The sequence below is a fragment of the Colobus angolensis genome, unplaced genomic scaffold, assembly GCF_000951035.1.
Source record: "Colobus angolensis palliatus isolate OR3802 unplaced genomic scaffold, Cang.pa_1.0 Scaffold106, whole genome shotgun sequence".
NCBI lineage: Eukaryota > Metazoa > Chordata > Mammalia > Primates > Cercopithecidae > Colobus > Colobus angolensis.
Window position 1 is genome coordinate 3,609,168 of NW_012111586.1, and position 19,858 is coordinate 3,629,025.

General features: G+C 48.4%; 2 protein-coding genes and 1 pseudogene across 5 annotated transcripts in view; 1 reads left to right on the plus strand and 2 right to left on the minus strand.

Moving 5' to 3' along the window:
- TESK2 (testis-specific kinase 2) overlaps positions 1-8,006 on the minus strand; it is a 155,313-nt gene extending 147,307 nt beyond the window's left edge. For 2 of the 3 annotated variants that reach the window (XM_011946360.1, XM_011946379.1), the window contains exon 1: positions 7,519-8,006. The gene's annotated coding sequence lies outside the window, so the exon portion shown is untranslated. Of the gene's footprint in view, positions 1-5,266; positions 5,298-7,518 lie in introns of all 3 variants that reach the window. The other variant, XM_011946369.1, reaches the window with a different exon arrangement.
- A 4,713-nt stretch (positions 8,007-12,719) lies between these two features.
- LOC105514832 lies at positions 12,720-16,246 on the minus strand (annotated as a pseudogene). Its single transcript, XR_001002231.1, has 5 exons — positions 15,644-16,246; positions 15,522-15,599; positions 14,433-14,528; positions 13,736-13,794; positions 12,720-12,746 (listed from the first exon to the last, which is right to left on the minus strand). The product of XR_001002231.1 is annotated as an uncharacterized LOC105514832 (transcript).
- The window catches only part of MMACHC (methylmalonic aciduria (cobalamin deficiency) cblC type, with homocystinuria), a 10,047-nt gene continuing 6,353 nt past the window's right edge, over positions 16,165-19,858 (plus strand). Inside the window, exon 1 of the mRNA XM_011946485.1 lies at positions 16,165-16,520. Coding sequence (XP_011801875.1) covers positions 16,440-16,520 — 81 coding nt within the window. The 5' untranslated portion in view covers positions 16,165-16,439. The remainder of the gene's footprint in view (positions 16,521-19,858) is intronic.

The window sequence follows — 19,858 nt, forward strand, 5'->3', positions numbered from 1 at the left end:
GGAGGCGGAGCTTGCAGTGAGCTGAGATCCGGCCACTGCACTCCAACCTGGGCAACAGAGCGAGACTCCGTCTCAAAAAACAAAACAATACAAAAATTAGCTGGGCGTGGTGGCGGGCCCCTGTAATCCCAGCTACTCGGGAGTCTGAGGCAGGAGAATTGCTTGAACCCAGGAGGTGGAGGTTGCAGTGAGCTGAGATCGCATCATTGCACTCCAGTTTGGGTAAGAACAAAACTCCATTTCAAAAAAAAAAGGAAATTAAAGAAGCCAGGCTATGCAACACCAACAACAACAGCAGTAGTTAAGTTTTGCCGGGAGGAGGTGGTGGAGGGGGGTCAAAAATTATACTTGGGGCTAAGGCACAGTGGCTCATGCCAGTAATTCCAGCACTTTGGGAGGCATTGAAATGGGAAGATTGTTGATGCTCAGGAGTTTGAGACCAGCCTAGGCAACATAGGGTGGCCCTGTCTCTACAAAAAATAAAATTAGCCAGGCATGGTGGCATGCACCTGTGGTCCCAGCTACTCATTCAGGAGGCTAAAAGGGGAGGATCACTTGAGTCTACGAAGTTGAGTCTGCAGTGAGCCATGATCCTGCCACTGCACTCCAGCTAGAGATTCTGTCTCAAAAAAAAAAATTATACCTGGATTTTCTACTGCACAGGGGTTGGCTTCCCAACTCCTGTTTTGTTCAAGGGCCAACTGTATATTCTTTTTTTATTCTTCTTTTTTTTTTTGAGATGGAGTCTCCCTCTTGTCGCCTAAGCTGGAGTACAGTGGTGGGCAATCTCAGCTCACTGCAACCTCTGCCTCCCAGGTTCAAGTTATTGTCCTACCTCGGCCTCCCGAGTAACTGAGATTACAGGCACCTGCCACCACACCTGGCTAATTTTTGTATTTTTAGTAGAGACGGGGTTTCACGGTGTTGGCCAGGCTGGTCTCAAACTCCTGACCTCAGGTGACCCACCAGCCTCCACCGCCCAAAGTGCTGGAGTTACAGGCATCAGCCATGACGCCCAGCCGTATATTCTTATTTGTAAGCATTTGCCTAAAGAAAGTCTAAAAGAGGCTGGGTGCAGTGGCTCATGTCTATAATCCCAGCACTTCGGGAGACTGAGGCGGGCAGATCACTTGAGGTCAGGGGTTCAAGTCTAGCCTGGCCAACACGGTGAAACCACGTTGTCTACTAAAAATAAAAAAAATTAGCCGGAGCCGGCGCGGTGGCTCAAGCCTGTAATTTCAGCACTTTGGGAGGCCGAGCCGGGTGGATCACCTGAGGTCAGGAGTTTGAGACTAGCCTGACCAACATGGTGAAACCCTATCTGTACTAAAAATACAAACATTAGCAGGGCGTAGTGGTGCATGCCTGTAATCCCAGCTACTCGGGAGGCTGAGGCAGGAGAATCGCTTGAACCCGGGAGGCGGAGGTTGCAGTGAGCCGAGATGGTGCCACTGCACACCAGCCTGGGCTACAGAGTGAGACACCGTCTCAAAAAAAAAAAAAAAAGAAAGAAAGAAAATCTAAAATAATATAAAGAGACTATTCAAAGCGTTTAGGAGAGGGCATGGAACCAGGTTAATAAGGAACAGGGATGGGAGTAAGACTTTTCACTGTTTTTTGTTTTTTGAGACGAAGTCTCTCTCTGTTGCCCAGGCTGGAGTGCGGTGGTGCGATCTTGGCTCACTGTAAGCTCCGCCTCCCAGGTTCACGCCATTCTCCTGCCTCTGCTTCCTGAGTAGCTGGGACTACAGGCATGCGCCACCACGACCGGCTAATTTTTTGTATTTTTGGTAGAGAAGGGTTTGACCCTGTTAGCCAGAATGGTCTAGATCGCTGGTCCTCCTGATCCACCCGCCTCTGCCTCCCGAAGTGCTGGGATTACAGGCATGAGCCACCGCGCCCGGCCGACTTTTCACTGTTATATAAATTTGTTTATTTTATTTTATTTATTTATTTATTTTTGAGACGGAGTCTCACTCTGTCACCTAGACTGCAGTACAGCGGCGTGATATTGGTTCACTGCAACCTCCACCTCCTGGGTACAAGTGATTCTCCTGTCTCAGCCTCCCAAGTAGCTGAGATAGCAGGCACATGCCACCTCACCCGGCTAATGTTTCATATTTTTAGTAGAGAGGGTGTTTCAGCATTTTGGCCAGGCTGGTCTCAAACTCCTGACCTCAAGTGATCCACCTGCCTCAGCCTCCCAAAGTGCTGGGATTACAGGCATGTGCCACAGCACCCAGCCCTAAATTTATATATTAAAAAATGTTTACATTTAATAGCCAGTTGAATGTATTATCTATTCAAAGATTAAATGTGTCTTAAAAAAAGAAACTAAAGCTCACAAAAGATAAGTAATTTGCCTTTGTATTAACCATCATATAGTTAATAACAACAGAGTTGAATACGACTAAGATTTTCCTAATGTTCCTTTCCTTTTATCACACTGCCTTTTGGAAATTTTCAGGAATGGAAGACATAAAACTTATTACAAGCAGGCTTTTCTCTGAAACAGCCACTGCCTCTGATTGTTCAGGGAAAATAACACTAGTGAGACTACACTGAAGTCATCTCCATATGATGACTTGGTAAATAGTATAATAGCCATTGTTGGGTCAAAACATTCACCATCACCCACACAATACAATGTAATAATTGGGCTTCATCTACCAGAAGGAGATGAAATTCCCATAAATGCCCTTATCATAGGTTTCAAATTCCAACACTACATTCTTTTTGCAAAACAAAATGAAATGTATGACACTAAGAATATATCTGTAAATACTTTTATACAGGGAAGAAAGCATAAAAGCAAGTCAGTTTTCTCCTCAAAATAAGTTCAGGATAAGCACATGTAAATGTACAATTTTATTTTTACAATTAACTAAAACTGTTTGAGACCAGCCTGGCCAACATGGTGAAATCCCATCTCTACAAAAAATACAAAAATTAGCCCTGCTTGGTGGCCCTGGCCTGTAATCCCAGCTACTCAGGAGGCTGAGGGGCAGGAGAATCATGTGAACCTGGGAAGCAGAGCTTGCAGTGAGCCGAGATCTCACCACTGCACTCCAGCCTGGGCGACAGAGCAAGACTCCATTAAAAACACACACACACACACACACACACAATTAACTAAAACCATGAAAAAAATGTTACTGAGGATCCTGAGGTAGAGAGTCCCTAGACGGAGTTTCGCTCTTGTTGCCCAGGCTGGAGTGCAGTGGCACGATCTCAGCTAACCACAACCTCCACCTCCCAGGTTCAAGCAATTTTCCTGCCTCAGCCTCCCAAGTAGCTAGGATTACACACATGCGCCACCACGCCCGGCTATTTTTTTAATTTTTATTTTTTAGTAGAGATGGAATTTCTCCATGTTGGTCAGGGTGGTCTTGAACTCCTGACCTCAGGTGATCCACCCGCCTCAGCCTCTCAAAGTGGTGGGATTACAGGTGTGAGCCACTACACCCAGCCAGCACATATATTTTAAACAGAATCAAAGCCCATCATATGTCAAGCTTACAAAGGAATTTTTATGTTTGAGGGTCTATCCCAAACATATATCTGTAAGAGAGAATAACACATCATACATCCAGGGCATCAAGTATCTGAGGATATCACCATTAATTCATATACAAACATCTGTACCATTTGGTACTACTTTTCAACAAGTGCCAAGGAACCACCAATCCAACTCTGGGTACCTCCTTGGTGAGCAGGCTCACCTGCAGGACTTACTGTCTCCTCTGCTCAATCTCCTGCTATCATGCTGGACAACTGTGACATTGATATAGATGACATATTCAACACAGCCCCTTAATCTCCCACTACTTCAATAACCTACACCTCCATTCCCTTTTTTTTTTTTTTTTTTTTTGAGATAGAAGTCTCACTCTTTTGCCCAGGCTGGACTGCAGTGGCACTATCTCAGCTCACTGCAAGCTCTGCCTCCCGGATTCACGCCATTCTCCTTCCTTAGCCTCCCAAGTAGCTGGGACTACAGGTGCCCACAAACGCACCCGGCTAATTTTTTTTTTTTTTTTTTGAGACGGAGTCTTGCTCTGTCGCCCAGGCTGGAGTGCAGTGGCACGATCTCGGCTCACTGCAAGCTCCGCCTCCTGGGTCACGCCACTCTCCTGCCTCAGCCTCCCGAGTAGCTGAGACTACAGGCGCCTGCCACCATGCCCGGCTAATTTTTTGTATTTTTAGTAGAGACTGGGTTTCACAGTGTTAGCCAGAATGGTCTTGATCTCCTGACCTCGTGATCCGCCCGCCTTGGCCTCCCAAAGTGCTGGGATTACAGGCGTGAGCCACCGTGCCCGGCCCGGCTAGTTTTTTATGTTTTTAGTAGAGACGGGGTTTCACCATGTTAGCCAGGATGGTCTAGATCTCCTGACCTCGTGATCCACCTGCATCGGCCTCCCAAAGTGCCGGGATTACAGGTGTGAGCCACCGCGCCTGACCTCCTCTGTTCCCTTTCAACAGCATTGAGACAGTTAAGCCAGTTTTTGTCTTTACCTTGAAATAATGAACTCTGAGCTGTCCAATTATAGATTTCTTACAAAATCTGGTCTTCAACCACATTTATGATTGTCTTTTTATTCTCTAAGTACACCAGCCTCCCTACAGATTTTGCTTATCACTCCCAGCTTGGTCCCTTGGAATCAAACATATCTCCTACACTATCAATAGCAGTGTAAAGTTGCTTCCCATTTTATCTTTCTGTCCTACAAGTTTCAATTTTGAATCAATCCAACCATCTTTTTTGTCCTACTATTCTTAGGTTGTTGAATAAAGTGTAAAATCCATGCTACTGGGCCCATTACAAATATATTATTTCTAAGTAGCGGGACCCTCAATGTGGTCAACAATCTTTTAGCTCCTGAGTTTCTTTTGCTTCCCCCCCGCCCCCGCTCGCTGGAGTGCAGTGGCACAATCTCGACTCACCGCAAACTCAGCCTCCAAGAACATAAAGATTCTGACTCAAGTCAGAAACTCACCATAGTGTCTTCAGTCTCCAAACTGACTTCTCCACAGATAAGTGATCACATCAATAAGGCCATCTGTCAAACTCCCTCACTTTCCTTCCCTTCTACCACATCATTATCTGTCTTCACTTCTATCCTTTTGATGTCAAAGGACGAAATGCCTGACTGACATATTTCCTAGATAAACTTTCCCCTCACTTACAGAACTGTTCACCTGTACTAAAAAGAAAAACATACACGTGCCATAATGGGAAGAACACAGGTTTCAGAACTTGACATACCTGCTCAAATCCTTGTCCACAGTATTCTCAACTGTAAAAGAGGAACACTGCCTGACATCTTAACCACAGGCTGTTGTGATCTATAAAGCATCTTTATGTTCCTGGCATATAGTATATTCTCAATAAAAATGAGTTTCACTAGAACCAGCTCTCCTTCACAGCCAAACTCTTGAGAATAATTTTACTCATTTCTTCCTCAATCCATCATGATCTCACTACTGCCTTCTTTGCCATCCCCACCCTACCAAAACTGCATTTCAGAGGAAACAAGTGACCTCCTGATTGCTAAATTCAGGGCAGGCCGGGCATGATGGCTCATGCCTGTAACCAACCCCAGCTCTTTGGGAGGCCAGGGAAGGCAGATAGCTTTGAGCTCAGGAGTTCAAGACCAGCCTAGGCAATACAGAGAAACCTCATCTCTACAAAAAAATACAAAAAATTATCTGGGTGTGGTGGCTCCTGCCTGTGACGCCAGCTACTCAGAAGACTGAGGTGGGAGGATCCGAGATTGCACCACTGCACTCCAGCCTGGGCGACAGAGTGAGACCCTGCTACCAAAGAAAAAAAAAAAAAAGCTGCTTAATTCTCATTCAGCTGGACCTCCAGAGCACATGACATTGACAGTCATCCTCCTCCCTTCTTGAAATCCTTTCTTTGGCTCCTATTATAATGCTGTTATGTTCTAGTTCTTGTCCCATTCCTTTAATCTCTGTTTTTCAGTGTCTATTACCTTTCAAACAATGATGCTCCTTCTGGTCTACAGCTCTTCTCATCTTTCAGTATTACCATTCCAAATACTAAGGCATACAAATATCCCCCATATATTCTCTTGACCCTCAAAATTTATGTATCCAGCTCCAAGCTTTCTCCCAATTTTCAGACCCAAATTTCCAGCTACCCACAGTGATATAAAAACACCTCAAATGGCTGGGAGCAGTGGCTCACGCCTGTAATCCCAGCACTGTGGGAGGCCGAGGTGGGCGGATCACCTGAGGTCAGACTTTCGAGACCAGCCTAGCCAAAGTGGGGAAATCCCATCTCTGCTAAAAATACAAAAATTAGTCGGGTGTGGTGGCGCATGCCTGTAATCCCAGCTACTCGGTAGTCTGAGGCAGGAGAATCGAGTGAACCTGGGAGGAGGAGTGAGCTGAGATCGCGCCACTGCAGTCCAGCCTGGGTGACAGAACGAGACTTCGTTAGAAAAAACAAAAACCCTGAAACTTAACTTGTTCAAAACCAAATTCATTACCTTCCCTCAAAATTGCTTCTTTATGCTCTCTATTTCAGACGAGATCAGGCGCGTTGAGGGTGGCAGGACCAGAGACGATGTTCCCTATTTCAATTAACACTACCGATTCACACCATCAGCCATTTCAGAAACTTCCTACTATTCCTCTCAACTCTATTTTGAAACCTCTTGGAATTTCGTGCCATTCCCTCCCGCCTAGATGAGCACACTCGTTTTCTGCCTACCTGGCCTTTCCGACTGCACAGGGTCTTCACTTTCAATCCTTCCTCTATATTTTCACCAGAGATAATGCAATCATACCAAGCTTCTGCTTACCAAACCTTCAACGGCTCCCCATGCCTGCAGCATAAAGTCCTAATTCCTCAGCAAGTTCTTCTCAGAGGTATACAATTTAAAGATTTTTAAATTACACAAACCTGGGTTGCACTTGTAGCGAAATCTGAATACTGGCTGAGTCCAGTCTTCACAGTGAAGAGTAAAAAGCAGAGAGGGGAAAGGAAGGGAGATGATGACAAGGGAGGAAAGAAGAGGGGGAAGGCAGTAGGGTCTGAGGGGAGGGAAGTGTTTTCCCGGGTAGAGGTGAACGTTTTCGAGGGAAGAGTGTGTCGGAGGGAAATCAAGTGAAGGAACCCAGAACTCTGAGGCCGGAGCGGGTATGCGAGCAGGGAGGCGCTTAGTGGGGAGCTGGAAATCCCTGAAACAAGAGTTTTCGGAGAAAACGAAAGATCCCTAACGCGAGCGAGGTAACTTCTAATAGGTTCCCAGGTTCTAAGGGGGAGCAGACGTGGCGGGAAGCCTGAGGGAAGTGAGAAGGAAAGGGGAAAGCGGCCGAAAAGGGAACGTCCGCCGCCGCTGAGAGGGGGACCTCTGGGAAGCCGAGGGGTCCCGTCGGGTGCGGAGGGGCGCAGGCGTTTCTGCTCCGGGGCAGAGGAGGTGGAGCGGCCGCGCGCGCGGGCCGGGCAGGATGCCCGGGTTTGTGTCCCCCGTCCTCTCTTCACGTTACCTGAGGCAGGACTGAGCAGCCAGAGGGGTGCCTGCGCGTGCGAGAGGAGGAGACGCCGGCAGAGGGAGCATAGTAACCCTCACAGCTCGTTGGTGGCAGCGGCTCCTTAGCCTGCGGAGGCGGTGGGAATCCCTAGCGCAGAAGCCGGCGACTCAGCTGGGCTAGTGGCGGCGGAGAACGAGGAGACCACTGCCATGGCCCCACAGTCGGGGCCGCTCCCCGCGCCAGTTTGGCGGGGCCAGGAGGACAATCCGACCAGCGAAACCAAGAGGGCAGCTGGTAACTCTGCTGAGCTCCCGGGCCGCGAGAGACCGAAACGCCTACCCCGCCCAGCAGGGGGGATGGGGGCGGGGTCTCGATTGACCACGCCCCTCCCTCAAGCCCTCCCTCAGAGTAGCCAATCAACCGTCAACTCCTGATAAACGAGCTAGTGGGATTACCCAATTAGCGCTAGGAATGCCACGTGGTATGAGGGTGGGCACAATGGGCGTCCAGAAAAGCCAATCAACAGCCGTAGGCGCCAACTCCGGAGGAAGAAAGGAACCAATAGGAAGGAAGTCGAGGTAAAAACAGAAGAAGCAGTGTGTGGAGAAAGGCGGAACGGAGGAGGGAATACACCTGGGGGAAACCCAAGTCCAGGAGCTTCTTAGAGGGCGGGGCAGTAAACACAAGATGGACCAATAAAAATGTTAAACACAGAAATGATTGGTAATTGATAAAGCCAATTGAAAATGGACTAGACTGGCGCGGCTTTCTGGTTGGTCAAGGTATAGCTGAGTAAGGAAAAGCGGTAAGAATGCGGCGTCCCACAGGGTTTCAGTATACTGAGGAGGAAAAAATATATAAATAATAGAGCGACTTGAAATAGTAAGAGCAATCAGTAGAGCTAAAAAAATGCTAGGGAAGAAATTAATCAGGACTATGAGATTCGGTTAAGTGAAGGCTTAGAGGAGGTAACACTTCAGCTAGCTTGAAAACAGATTTTGAAAGCAAGCTGGTGGGGAATAAGTTGGGATTTTTTGTTTGTTCTGTTGGTGTTTTTGTTTTTTTTTTTTTTGGAAGAGTCTCACTCTATCGCCCAGGATGTAGTGCAGTGGGGCGATCATGGCTCACTTGAAGCCTCAAACTCCCGTACTGAGGTGATCCTCCCAACTCAGCCTCCCCGGGTAGCTGGGACTACAAGGGCACGCCAGCATGCCTAATTTTTTGTATATTTTATAGAGACGGGGTTTGCCATGTTGCCCAGGCTGGTCTGTAACTCCTGGACTCAAGTGATCTGTCCATGTCGGCCTCCCAAAGTGCAGGGATTACAGTGAGCTACTGCTCCCAGCTAAGAATTCTGCCCGCTGTTCAAGGCACATATTTATTCTCTCTTTGCACGTGCCTGGACATCAGGAGCTCATAATCTCATGCCTGAAGAGACTGGAACAGGAAGAGGGCAACAGCAAGCAGTATGGGCCTTACTGTATTAGCACTCCCAGGGGTTAGAGACCCCTTCTCAGACATCTTAAGACTTCCATCCGGCCGGGCGCGGTGGCTCAAGCCTGTAATCCCAGCACTTTGGGAGGCCGAGACGGGTGGGTCACGAGGTCAGGAGATCAAGACCATCCTGGCTAACAAGGTGAAACCCCGTCTCTACTAAAAAATACAAAAAACTAGCCGGGCGAGGTGGCGGGCGCCTGTAGTCCCAGCTACTCGGAGGCTGAGGCAGGAGAATGGCATAAACCCAGGAGGCAGAGCTTGCAGTGAGCTGAGATCCAGCCACTGCACTGCAGCCTGGGCGACAGAGCAAGACTCCGTCTCAAAAAAAAAAAAAAAAAAAAAAGACTTCCATCCTCCTGGAAGAGTATAGGTGGTATGCATTCCTGGTGGCAATAAAGTTTAAGAAATATGGCCAGGGCCAGGAGCAGTGGCTCACGCCTGTAATCCCACCACTTTGGGAGGCCGAGGCAGGGGGATCAAGAGGTCAGAAGATCAAGACCATCCTGGCCAACATGGTGAAACCTTGTCTCTACTAAAAATACAAAAATTAGCCGAGTGTAGTGGCACGCACCTGCAATCCCAGCTACTCAGTAGGATGAGGCAGGAGAATCGCTTGAACCCGGGAAGCGGAACTTGCAGTGAGCCGAGATCGCACCACTGCACTCCAGCCTGGGCGACAGAACAAGTCTTCCTCTCAAAAAAGAAAGAAAGAAAGAAAGAAAGAAATATGGCCAGGCACAATGATTCACTTCTGTAATCCCAGCACTTTGGGAGGCCAAGGTGGATCACTTGAAGCCAGGAGTTCGAGACCAGCCTGGGCAACATAACGTGACCCTGTCTGTACAGAAAAAAAATATATAGTCCAGAATGGTGGCATGTACCTGTGGTCCTAGCTACATGGGAGGCTAAGGCCAGAAGATCACCTGAGCCCAGAGGTCAAGGCTACAGTGAGCTGTGGATGGTGACACTGCACTCCAGCCTGGACAACAGAGCAGGACCCTGTCCCAAAAAATATATAAAAAGAAAGAAAGAAATGTGGTAGGAGATATTGGAGAAAGAAGAGGCTGCATGTGGGTTGGGTTTAAATGCCAATATTCAAATTTGTCCTTTTTTATGCTGTGAGCGCTATTCTTGAGCAGGACCATAAACTAAACAGGGCAGTGTTTTAGGAAGATTAATTGGTAGCTCACAGGATCTCTGAAGGTAGAAGAGAGATCACCCCAGCCCAGTTCTCCTGACCAAAGGCTTTTTGGTACCATTCTTCTGGCAACAAATCATGTGCTGCCACCTGGTGACAGCTCAAATAACAATTTTCCATATTGCTGTTTAATATTTCTGTTGAGGTTGGGTGTGTGGGCTGTAATCCCAAGGGCTTTGGGAAACTGAGGTAGGAGGATCTCTTGAGCCCAAGGGTTTGAGACCAGCCTGGGCAACATAGTGACACACATCTCTACAAACAAAAATCTTTTTTTAATTAGCTGGATGTCGTATCACATGCCTGTAGTACTAGCTACTAGGGAAGCTGAGGCAGGAGCATCACTTGAGCCCAGGAGTTCGAGACCAGCCTGGGCAAGATGGTGAAACCCTATCTTTACAAAAAGGACAAAAAATTAGCCGGGTGTGGTGGCGCATGCCTGTGGTCCCAGCTACATGGGAGGCTGAGGTGGGAGGATCGCTTGAGCTCGGGAAGTTGAGGCTGCAGTGAGCTGTGATCTCGCCACTGCATTCCGGCCTGGGTAACAGAGTACAACTCCATCTCAAAAGAAAAAAAAAATAGACCCATGCAGTTCATGTCCCGTGATGTCCAAGTAGTGAAAGGATCAGGATCATTAGTCACAAGGCATTTTTTAATGAAATATAATAGAAAATATCAGTATATCACTCCTACTAAGGATAAAAATTAAATCATAACATTTTTGTTTCAGTTAATAAATCTACACACATTATTTACTAGGTCACAATCACAATGTAAATTGTATTTCTTACTGGAAGTCACAGCCAAAAAATTCTTAAAGCCACTGTATTAGAGGCAGAGAGAGCGAAAGAAGAGACCAGGGAACAGGCTGCTACAGAAATGCAATCTGGGCTGCTAAGGATGATGTGTGGAGATGCCAAAGAGAGCCTCAAGCAGCAGAAGCTGGGGCTAGGCATGGTAGCAGCTCACACCTGTAATCCGAACACTTTGGGAGCCTGAAGTTGGTGCATCAGTTGAGCCTAGGAGTTCAAGGCTAGCCTGGGCAACATGGTGAAACCCTGTCTCTACAAAAAATATTTAAAACTTAGCCAGGCATGATAGCATGTGCCCATATATTATTACTTGGGAGGCTAAGGTGGGAGGATTGCTTTAGCCCAGGAGGCAGAGGCTTCAGTGAGCCAAGATCATGCCACTGCACTCCAGCCTGGGCAACAGAGTAAGACCTTGTCTCAAAAAAAAAAAAAAAAAATTCCAGAAGCTGGAGATGAGGAAAGGTAGCCTCCTACTGTCCAGATCCAGGTCCCATCAGAATATCTCATCCTCCTTTGCACCCCCTAGCACTACTGCCCCAGAGCAGTGTCCTACCTCGTTCTCCTCACCAGAATGGGAGCTCCCATTACTTTTCAAGTTCAACTGAGCTTGCACTCAGAAGGTACAGCTATAGGCTGGGCACGGTGGCTCACAACTGTAATCCCAGCACTTTGGGGGGTCAAGGCGGGCAGATCACTTGAGGTCAGAAGTTCAAGACCAGACTGGCCAACATGGTGAAACCCCGTCTCTACCAAGAATACAAAAATTAGCCAGGTGTGATGGCGTACACCTGTAATCCCAGCTACTTGGGAGGCTAAGGCAGGAGAATCACTTAAACCTAGGAGGTGGAGCTTGCAGTGAGCTGAGATGGCACCACTGCACTCCAGCCTAGGCAACAGAACAAGACTCTGTCTCAAAAAAAAAAAAAAAAAGATACAGCTATAAATGTCTATGAACTTGGATTTCAGGGGTAGAGGTCATAGAAAGCACTTCAAAGTAACAGGAAGATAAACAGGTACAGCTGATTCTATCCCATGTGGGTGCTGACTCACAGAAAACACATCAGGGAGAGTTAAACCATTTTACTGAAGCCGGGCGACAAGGATGGGCAAGCAGTGAAAAGCCTCAGTAGAGAGGACAGATAATAGCTACATCAAGAGGGTAGAGGCAGGCAGTCCAGAAACACAGCCTTGGAGGGGAGGGTGGGCAAAGAAGCCTTCATCCCACTACTCTTAACGAGTCCTTACAAGTCATTCAGGAGCATCTTGAGGCCCCAAAGGAATAGGCCCTCTTGCTTAAGACTCTGGGCATGGAGCTGAAAGCTGCCGGGCTCCAGTATAGAAAGGGTGCTCCTCTGGGGATCTAAGAGGAAGGAAAAGGGAAGAGAAAACAAGTCATCAGCAAGCATTGTGATATGCACAGAACTAGGCCCTAGGCCTTTCTAATAGAGAGGGACATACAGGACTGACAGGATAAATAGCAACAGGTATCAATGAATTCACAGAAAGGCAGACACTCCATTCTACCTAGTGTTAAATAATTAGGCAGCTGGCATTCAGGTACCATTCAGATTCAGCCTCCCCCAAAATGGAAATCCTTGTCCTTATCCTCACCTGGCTTCCATAAAAGTTCCCAGCTACTGTTACTGTCCAGAAGACTGAATTCAAAACTAGATGAAGAAACAGACATGGTGAAGGTAGTGGCCAGAGGCAGCTTAGATTGGAGAACATGTATGGAGGTCCTGGAAAGGGGAACAGAACCAGAAACAGAGATGATGATGATGTGTCAAGGGGGCCTTACCGGCACAGAACTATCCTCCTTCCTGAGGCTAAGACTCTGGTCTCCTCCCTCTTTTTTTGTTTTGTTTTGTTTTGTTTTTGAGATGGAGTCTCACTCTGTCACCCAAGCTGGAGTGCAATGGCATGATCTCGGCTCACTGCAACCTCCGACTCCTGGGTTCAAGCGATTCTCCCACCTTAGCCTCCCGAGTAGCTGGGATTACAGGCGCCCGCCATCATGCCCGGCTAATTTTTGTAGACACAAGGTTTCACCATGTTAGCCAAGCTGGTCTTGAACTCCTGATCTCAGGTGATCTGCCCACCTCGGCCTCCCAAACTGCTGGGATTATAGGCGTGAGCCACTGCGCCCTGCCGATCTCTCCTCCCTCTTTAACATCCAAACATACAAAGGTACCTCAGTGACTCTGCCCTTATGGACTACAACCAGATACTCATACTGCCCCCATCAGCCCACGCCAAATCTAGGATAGCTGAACTTTGATCCCCAGTGTCTGACCTGTGAGACAATTCCACTCCACTGGCACAGCACCCACACCCCCTGACCTGAGGAGGTTGTGTTCCCTCCAGGCATCTTGGTCCTCTGTCCTGGCAGCCTCCAGGGTATGACCCTTGCCTTCCTGGCCACTTTGCAACTGCTCCAACATCTGCCAGATTATGGGCTCAGGTGGAACCAAACCTCTCCCTCTCTCCCTCGCCATGACTGTCCTCTTCAGCACACTTGGAACCCTCATGTGGGCAAGGACAGTTTTTCATGGCCGGGAGCAGAAGGGTTAGGAAGAAGAGCTCTGGAGAGAGAGTCAGCACAGGGAAGAGATTAATCAAGACAGGGGCAGGAGAGGGTATCCTGGCCTCCCTGCAGAACAGCATAGACAGAGAAAGGAAGGGTCCTCCACAGAGAAATATGCAGAGAGAAGTCTGAACCTAGTCCTACCTTCCAACTGCCAAACTGAGCCTGTCATCCCTTAGCCAGCTCAGCTTCAGCAGCAGTTGCTGGCGTTGGCCCGCAGATGAGAGTGAATGTAAGGGGGCTGTTCCCCAACTTCTTTCCTTCTCCCTCCCTGCCTGTGACCAGCCTGCTGCCGAAAACTGAGACAGAAACATTCTGGCTCAGCCATTGGGAAGCTTCCAAGCTGACTGAAAAGACTAAACTCACACCATGAGAGGCAAAGAGTGCAGCAAAATACTTGGCCACACTTCTCAGTAGCTCAGGCAGTTGGAGCCATGGCCACTTAACGGGAGAGCAAGAAGACTTTCCAGGCCGGGTGCGGTGGCCCACACCTGTAATCCTAGCACTTTGGGAGGCTGAGGCAGGCGGATCATTTGAGGTCAGGAGTTCGAGACCAGCCTGACCAACATGGTGAAACCCCATCTCTACTAAAAATACGAAAAAAAGTAGCCGGGCATGGTGGCGGGCACCTGTAATCCCAGCTACTCAGGAGGCTGAAGTAGAAGAATTGTTTGAACCCGGGAGGCAGAGGTTGCAGTGAGCCAAGATTGCGCCATTGCAACAGAGCCTGGGCAACAGAGTGAGCCTGGGCAACAGAGCAAGACTCCATCTCATAAAAAAAAAAAAAAAAGAAGAAGACTTTCCAGAAAAGCGGACAAGGAAACACATATTCACCCCCAACCTTTTACTTACTCAGCTGGTACTGCAGCAACTTCAATTCCTTCTGCATAATCTCTGACTCCTTCCACAGCACTGTAGGAGTGACAGCAGTGCTATTCTAGAGTCAATCAACAAATCCAGAGTAAGAAGGCCACCAGCCTCCCAGAATGCCAAAAGTTCAAAGGCCTCTAGAAGGCAAGGTCTTGCCTATCACTTATTCAGTCTGCAGCTCCTGAGGAAGGCCATTGGTAGTACTGCAGTCTCCTGGTCCTGTTTGCATCTGGGCTTGGGCTTGCTCCCATACCTGGCTCCGAAGGCCCTGCAGTTATCTTCTCAGCTCCTCCAGGCATTCCTCCAGGAGAAGAGCCCTCCCCTTTGGGGCCCCCTGCAGCAACCTTTGTGATGCTGTAGTGGGACAAGTTGGGGATCATCCTCTCTAAGAGTTTCACAAGACCCTAGATACTCTACTTGCAAAACAAGACACATGTGCACACACAACAGGTGTGTGGCAAAATTGTGTGCATATGTATGAAGCTGTGTGTATGAAGAAAATAAGTGGCCAGATACATTCCAAGATACTGATCTGGTACTTCTGCTGCTCTCGCTCTTCTAGCAGGCCCTGCACCGCCTGCCTTAGTGCCTCAGTCACCTAGCCAGGCAGAAAAAAACATATGAGCTACTGTATAACAGCTTTTCCCAATCCCTAGTATCCTCATCTCACACAAACATCATATATACACACCAAGGATTCCAAGCCTCACCTGAGCCTGAGATTGAAGCTGGGATCAGAGAATAGTAACCTCATCCCAGAGACAGGATGGGCTCTAGGACTCAGGGCAGCTCAGCCTTTGTTAGGACTGTGGGAGTCTCTAAAGCCCAAGGCTGTTGAGCTTGGACTCCTGACTGCAGAGGCAAGTGATGAGAGGAAATCCAGGTCCCAGCCAGGTCCCCGGCTGAGGGAATAAGGAAGGGTTAAGTGCAGGGTCTGTGTGGGGAAACAGAGTTAAGGAAAGGACAGAGTTGGAATTTGGAAGGAGTAATGGATGATACAGGCACTGGAGGAAGGCACAGAAAGAGAAAGGGCTTGGAAGTAGAAAGAGACATTACTTACCTGAGGTGGAGACCCCAAGAGGATACAGCCACTGCTACAAAAGAAACAGTTGCACAGGTCAATGAGCTCTGAGAGTCCCTTAGCCTGCCCACGCAAACTGGGGACTTCCACCAACCCCTCACCTTAATCTGGGCCACATTTCCATCAGTAGTGTTGAGAAGCACATCCAGCTGCTCACACCAGCTGAGGCTCCTACTCATATCTTGTGGCAGGGGAGCGGCAGGGGTCTGGCTCCCTGGTGTCTTGTGCTTACTCTCTCAGCGGGGGATACCCAAGGTACAGCCCAGGAAAGGCCACCATGTTAGATGGAAAGAGGGTAGTGGGGATGCAACTTGGAGTAGGGGCATGCACTATCAGACCAAAACTGCGATCCTGGGACTAGGGAAAGGAAGGACGCTCTTGGGGAACTGGGGGGAAAGCGGGATACCCTGATGATACGCAGATATCAGGTGGGGGTTGAAGGTGCCAGAACCGGGTCGAGACCTCCCCAGAAGCAGTACACTGGCGCCACCACGCCAAACCTGTGCCAGTGACAACTGCCGCCGCCGAGTTCAAAACTTCTGGTTGGTTTTGAAAGTCCGACTTTGGACCGGCTGCCGCTGCGCCACCTGGGAAACTGAGTTCGCCTCTCGCGAACACAACTGGCGATGGAGGCGGAACTACCTTTCCCTGGAAGAGACACGTACATTCACACCCCCACCGTGTAGCTTGCCGGGAAACTGAGTCTTCCTGATTCCGTGTAGCTGTCTCCAGGGATCAAACAAACTACGCATCCCAAGATGCATCGCGCATAGCCAATACTGTCCCGCTATTTTACCCATTTCCTACCTGGGAAATGGAGTCGAAGTTGACTCAACGTAACGACTCAATTGTCCTTGAGACTTCATTCCCCGGCAAGCTCAGCGTGTAACGTGCGCAATGGAGCCGAAAGTCGCAGAGCTGAAGCAGAAGATCGAGGACACGCTATGTCCTTTTGGCTTCGAGGTTTACCCCTTCCAGGTTAGTTTATCCCTCCTGCTGCTCTAGGGCAAGATATATGATTGGCTTCGTTGCAACTGGCGTGAGGCCTCGGGAGCCTCTGCTCCTCCTGGGTTCCTGCAGCCCAGTGTCCATGTGACAACAGGGACAGGGTTTCAGTGGGGGCTTGGGTTAAAAAGACAGTGGTCGAGGCCGGGCGTGGTGGCTCACACCTGTAATCCCAGCACTTTGGGAAGCCGAGGCAGGCGGATCACCTGAGGTGAGGAGTTCGAGACCAGTCTGGCCAACATGGTGAAACCCCATCTCTGCTAAAAATACAAAATTAGCCGGGCGTATTGGTGCATGCCTGTAATCCCAGCTACTGGGGAGGCCGAGGCAGGAAAATCACGTGAACCCATGAGGCGGAGGTTGCAGTGAGCCGAGATTGCACCATTGCACTCCAGCCTGAGCAACCAGCGAAACTCGTCTCCAAAAAAAAAAAAAGTTGTCCCATGTTTGTCCTTTTACCCCCATATAGTATAATGCCGGATTGGTTAACAGGAGGGTTAACATACATATGACCTGTATGTGTGTGGCTCAGATTGTCACCTATATAATTTACAAGAAGAAAGGGACCTGTGAGGCAGAGTCACCTTGGAACTTCCTAAAGGATTTAGGAGAGGTCAAAGCCTAGAAGATTTGCATAACTATGATTTAGGTCAGCTGAAGAGGGACGGGCATTCCTGGTGATGAACAGGCAAACAATTGGCTGGTTTGTTCCCTCTACCAACAGAAGGATAATTCATGATATTTCCAGTCATCAGTGCTGGACTGGGTAATGAAACTTTGTACACTCGCCTGGCACAGCAGTCTCAGCACCGCACCCCGACCCCCATTTACACAGTTATATTTCCCCACATCAGTGCTCCATGCACTGAGCAGTGAAGTTTCAAAGCTAAATCAACTCAGCTTGAGCCCTCTGCCTGATGCTTAAGAGGCTACCCACTTCCCATTCCTTCCACCGAGTGGCTCACAGCAGACCTGGGAGAGGATATAGAGGGAGAAGTAGGTTGGGTCTAGCTTGAGACTGGTCTTGCCAGAAAAAATGGAATTGAACTATATATGAAAAGATAGATTGGAAGGAAGGAGGGTTATATACATCCCAAATATCAGAAAAAGCTTGAGTAAAAGTGTGGAGATGGTGGTGTGGTGTTACCAAGTAAAAGGGCTTGATGCCTGATGTGCTAGAAGCCAATATTATGACACTGGGTTTTTGAGAAAACAAAAGCTATTTGTTGCAGATCAACCTTTAACTCTTTGAGACACTGTTTCAGTGGATGGCAGGTATGTGGGAGAGTGAAAATACCTATCTGGCAAGTTGAGTAGACCTGGGTATTAGGAGTTTTTGTACTGAACAAAGCCAACTGCAGCCCTGCCAGTCACCCTAGGCTCCTACCTCTCACCTCCCTACCCCCACATCCAATCAGCCACCAAGACCTATAAGACTGTCTACTGAATCTCCCAAGTCCATTCCCTTCTATTTCACCCATCTATGCTGTGGTCCAGGCCACCATTTCTCACTTGGATTACTGTAATAACCTCCTTGCTGTCATTTTACCTCCAGTCCATCCTCCACACTGCAGCCAGTTTGATCTAAAACTGATCATGCTAGTTTACTTCTTAAATCATCAGTGGCTCTTCACTGTCACCAAATTAAATCCATATTCTTTAAATTGTTATTCAAAGCCAATCAAAATCTCACTCCCATTGATCTCTCCAGCCTTCTCTCCCTCTGATTCCCTCTACAGACCCTTCACTTCCACCAAACTAGACAATTTTCAAATATGTCCAGGAATTTTCTGCCAGTGTGTTTGCTTATGCTGTGACTTCTGTTTATTTTATTCTTTATTTATTTAGAGACAAAGTCTCACTCTGTCCTCTAGGCTGGAGTGCAGTGGTGCAATCATAGCTCACTGCAGCCTCAAACTCCTGGGCTCAAGTGATCCTCCCTCTTCAGTCTCCCAAGTAACTGACTCCAGGCATGCACCAACACTCAGTGTCTCACTTTGTTGCCCTGGCTGGTCTTGAACTCCTGGCCTCAAGTGATCCTCCTGCTTTGGCCACCCAAAGCACTGGGATTACAGGCATGAGTCACTGCATTCAGTCTGTGACCTCTTTTTTTTTGAGACAGAGTCTTGCTCTGTCACCCGGGCTGGAGTGCAGTGGCCGGATCTCAGCTCACTGCAAGCTCCGCCTCCCGGGTTTACGCCATTCTCCTGCCTCAGCCTCCCGAGTAGCTGGGACTACAGGCGCCCGCCACTACACCCGGCTAGTTTTTTGTATTTTTTTAGTAGAGACGGGGTTTCACTGTGTTAGCCAGGATGGTCTCGATCTCCTGACCTCGTGATCCGCCCGTCTCGGCCTCCCAGAGTGCTGGGATTACAGGCTTGAACCACCGCGCCCGGCCGACCTCTTTTTAAAATACATACCAGTGAGTTTATGTCTTTTTTGGTGAAATATAAATAATAAATAAATGCACACCAGATTCTCCTCCCCACATCAACCTGACAGTTGACCAGTTGACTTTCTAGCCTTCAAGACTTAGCATCCAAGAAAGCCTTTTCTTTTCTTTTCTTTTTTTTTGAGACAGAGTTTTGCTCTTGTTGCCCAGGCTGGAGTGCAATGGTGCGATCTCAGCTCACTGCAACCTCTGCCTCCCAGGTTCAAGTGATTCTCCTGCCTTAGCCTCCAGAGTAGCTGGAATTACAGACATGCACCAACACGCCCGGCTAATTTTGTATTTTTTTTAGTAGAGACAGAGTTTCTCCATGTTGGTCAGGCTGGTCTTCAACTCCCAACCTCAGGTGATCTGCCCGCCTCAGCCTCTCAAAGTGCTGGGATTACAGGCATGAGCCACCGTGCCCAGCCACAAGGAAGCCTTTTCTAATTTCAGAGGACCCCATCTGACCCTGTCATTGCACTAGCTATATAGTACAGTCATTTCTGCTGTTCTTAGTTGGTTCTGCCTATTAGAACTTTCTGTGGCCAGGCGTGGTGGCTCTCACCTGTAATCCCAGCACTTTGGGAGGCCAAGGTGGGTGAATTACTGGAGGTCAGGAGTTCAAGACCAGCCTGGCCAACATGGTCAAATCCCGCCTCTACTAAAAATAGAAAATTAGCTGGGCATGGTGGTGTGCACCTGTAATCCCGGCTACTCAGGAGGCTGAGGCAGGAGAATTGTTTGAGCCCCGGAGGTGGGGGTTGTGGTGAGCCGAGATTGCACCATTGCACTCCAGCCTGGGCAAGAGAGCGAAACTCCATCTCAAAAATAATAATAATAATAACTCAATAACTCTCTGCCTTTCTTCCTTTTTTTTTTT